At 31.9% G+C, this 2,805-nt stretch overlaps 1 protein-coding gene across 1 annotated transcript in view; it reads left to right on the forward strand.

The window, feature by feature from the left end:
- Window positions 1-2,682: 2,682 nt before the first annotated feature.
- LOC102480427 (olfactory receptor 4C16-like) overlaps window positions 2,683-2,805 on the forward strand; it is a 927-nt gene continuing 804 nt past the window's right edge. Inside the window, exon 1 of the mRNA XM_027768443.1 lies at window positions 2,683-2,805. This exon is cut by the window's right edge and continues 804 nt beyond it. Within this exon, the coding sequence (XP_027624244.1) occupies window positions 2,683-2,805 (123 nt within the window).

The following is a 2,805-nucleotide window of genomic DNA, read 5'->3' on the forward strand; positions in this document are numbered from 1 at the left end:
GTCCTGAAAAGCCTAGTGTTTCTAAAGACTTAGGAAACGTTGGGTAGTTTAATAGAGAGTCCTCGAGTAAAGGGATGCTTTCACTGCAGACTCTGCAATACAACCTGGAAGCATAGGAGGAACCACCTAACAGTGCATTCCACTCTCACCCATTCTTTACCTTTTCCTCATTGTTTCTCTTTCTGCAATTCTCCATTATTATTGACACCAATTTATTGTTTGTCTACTAGTGTTTTGGCGAATGTAGCCATTCTAAAGCTGGCTAACCTTGTTCGAAGAGTTGAGGTAAGTACAGTAGTCACTAAAAGCATGCTAGTTTACTGATGTTGTTGTGTTTCCAGACCATTATAATCCATTTTTCTGTCCAATTCTTTTAAGAACTTGATAAAGGGTAATTGTTTGGAAGAAAAAATAGTCATATGATCATCCACATAGGCATGCACAAAACCATGCATCTTTTATCAGGAGGCTAAGAAAAATATTGAAGTTCTCTTTGTATCCCTTAAAGGCCAAGGAATAATGTTAGAAACAATAGCAGCAACAGCAAATTCTTGAGAGAGTTATTTTGAGGGTGTCAGAGTCACAGTATCTTTCATACCAGGGTGGAGTTGTGTACGGTACAATGCTCTCTATTTTACCATAACTGTTTGGAAGAAAAAAATAGTCATGTGATCATCCACATAGGCATGCACAAAACCATGCATCTGTATCAGGAGGCTAAGAAAAATGTTGAAGTTCTCTTTGTATCCCTTAAAGGCCAAGGAATAATGTTACAAACAATAGCAGCAACAACAAATTCTTGAGAGAGTTGTTTTGAGGGTGTCAGAGTACCAGGGTGGTGTTGTGTACGGTACAATGCTCTCTATTTTACCATTTGGGGCCAACCCATTAATTTTTTTAAATGGCTCTCAGTATTTTTTTCTTTTGCTTTTTAGATTTTACATTTTTAAATTGACACACAATAATTATATATATTGTCAAGTATGATGTGATATGTGATCTTTTAGTACAATCATACATGTTTACTTATTAAATCAGCATAATTAACTTATTCATCATCTCATCAGTTTTTGGCTTTTAAGTAAGGATATTTATCAGTCTACCATACACAATAGATATTTAGTCTCAGTAAATTAATGAATGATATGAATATGTTTTTTCAATCAGAATAGTACTCATAAAAAACTACATATTATTACATGTTAAGAGGTATGAGACAATGTTCACTTTATAAACACTGAGCACTTATGTTATACAAAACACTGAGACATTCTATATTTACTTTATAAATATATGTCCAAATGTGTAAAGTAAATAAGGTTGTTTTAGAAATGAATAAGAAGGAGAAAAATAGGCATGCCATTTTTTTTTTGGCATGCCATTTATGGGACACAAGTGGATTACTACCTGTTGATGAAAACGTGTATTGTATACCCAACACATTGTAAAATTTACAAGTTAAGTAATGTATAGTATTGAAATGTATAAAAAAAGAAATGTATAAAATGCATAAGAGAAATAAATTAAAATAAAATTTCTATTCACTGTAGAAGAAAATTAAATATTCATTGAAAAATGTGTAATTTCATATCTGAATAATTATCAACTTTTTCAGGACAGAAAAAAATTGAATGAAGAATTCAATTGACTATATACTATCCCTTTTCTCTAAAACTATTCTTCCTTTCTCTTACAAATTTCAGTTCTAGTTCAGGAATCTGGGGTTTCCAAATACCTAGAGAACAGAAATTCTCTTGAGATTGCAACCATAATGTCTTCTTAACATGCCTGTCTAGTGATACCCCTTCAAACCACTCAGTTAAAAAATACTTAAGATAAAAATTTGGATCATGCATGAATGATGGGGTAATTATTGATCATCCCCATTTCATTTAAATCCAACCTCAGGGACTATGATACTTATTAGGAGTGCATTTAATAAGTAAGCAGGAGAAAATAAGAAATAGAGGTATTTGATATATTACTAGTTATCAAAGAACATTCATTTCTGTTCATCACGTGTGTCAAGTACCAAATAGAATAAGTGTAGTTCAATGAAATAACAGATTATTTAGAGGATTTGTTTCCTTTTCCTCTTTCAAGCTGAATAATCTGGGAGAACATGTACAAAGAATTAACCAAATCATGTATCTTATAAATAACATATATCTGTATAGATACATATAATAGATATGTAAAGTATATACACATGTATAAATAAGACATTCTTTATGGGGTGGTAGTGGTGCGTGACCTTATATTTATGCCATAAAATGCCAAGGGCAGTCAAATATATCCTAAATGTTGAGTGATGCACCATGAGAGTTAGGGGCACTGATATTTATTGAATATAGAAAAATTGAAGTGTATATTAAATAGATGTATACCTCTCAACTTTTTATGCATTATATTGATAAACTAATCAGAATCAAGCCAAAGTTAACATGGGTTTGTACTTAGTACTGCTGCAGAGAAGTATTCATAAACATGTTTAAGATTACTAACCCTGTGAAAAGGTCACTAAAATTGAATACAAGCATTAAAATGACTTTAGAAACCATAAATATTTCTGTGAGGGTTATTTAATTTTATTTAAAATATTCCATAGCATCACATACACATCATTAATTTTTTTTCAGATGAATCATTTTCCACTTGTCCCTTTTCCTCATACGTGAAACCATGTACTTGAATAATAATGTGACCGAGTTCATTCTGCTTGGGTTGACACAGGATCCTGTTAGGAAGAAAGTAGTGTTTGTCATTTTTTTGCTTTTCTATTTGGGGACATTGGTGGGTAACTTG

Source organism: Tupaia chinensis, unplaced genomic scaffold (assembly GCF_000334495.1).
Source record: "Tupaia chinensis unplaced genomic scaffold, TupChi_1.0 Scaffold146304_1, whole genome shotgun sequence".
NCBI classification, from domain to species: Eukaryota; Metazoa; Chordata; class Mammalia; order Scandentia; family Tupaiidae; genus Tupaia; species Tupaia belangeri.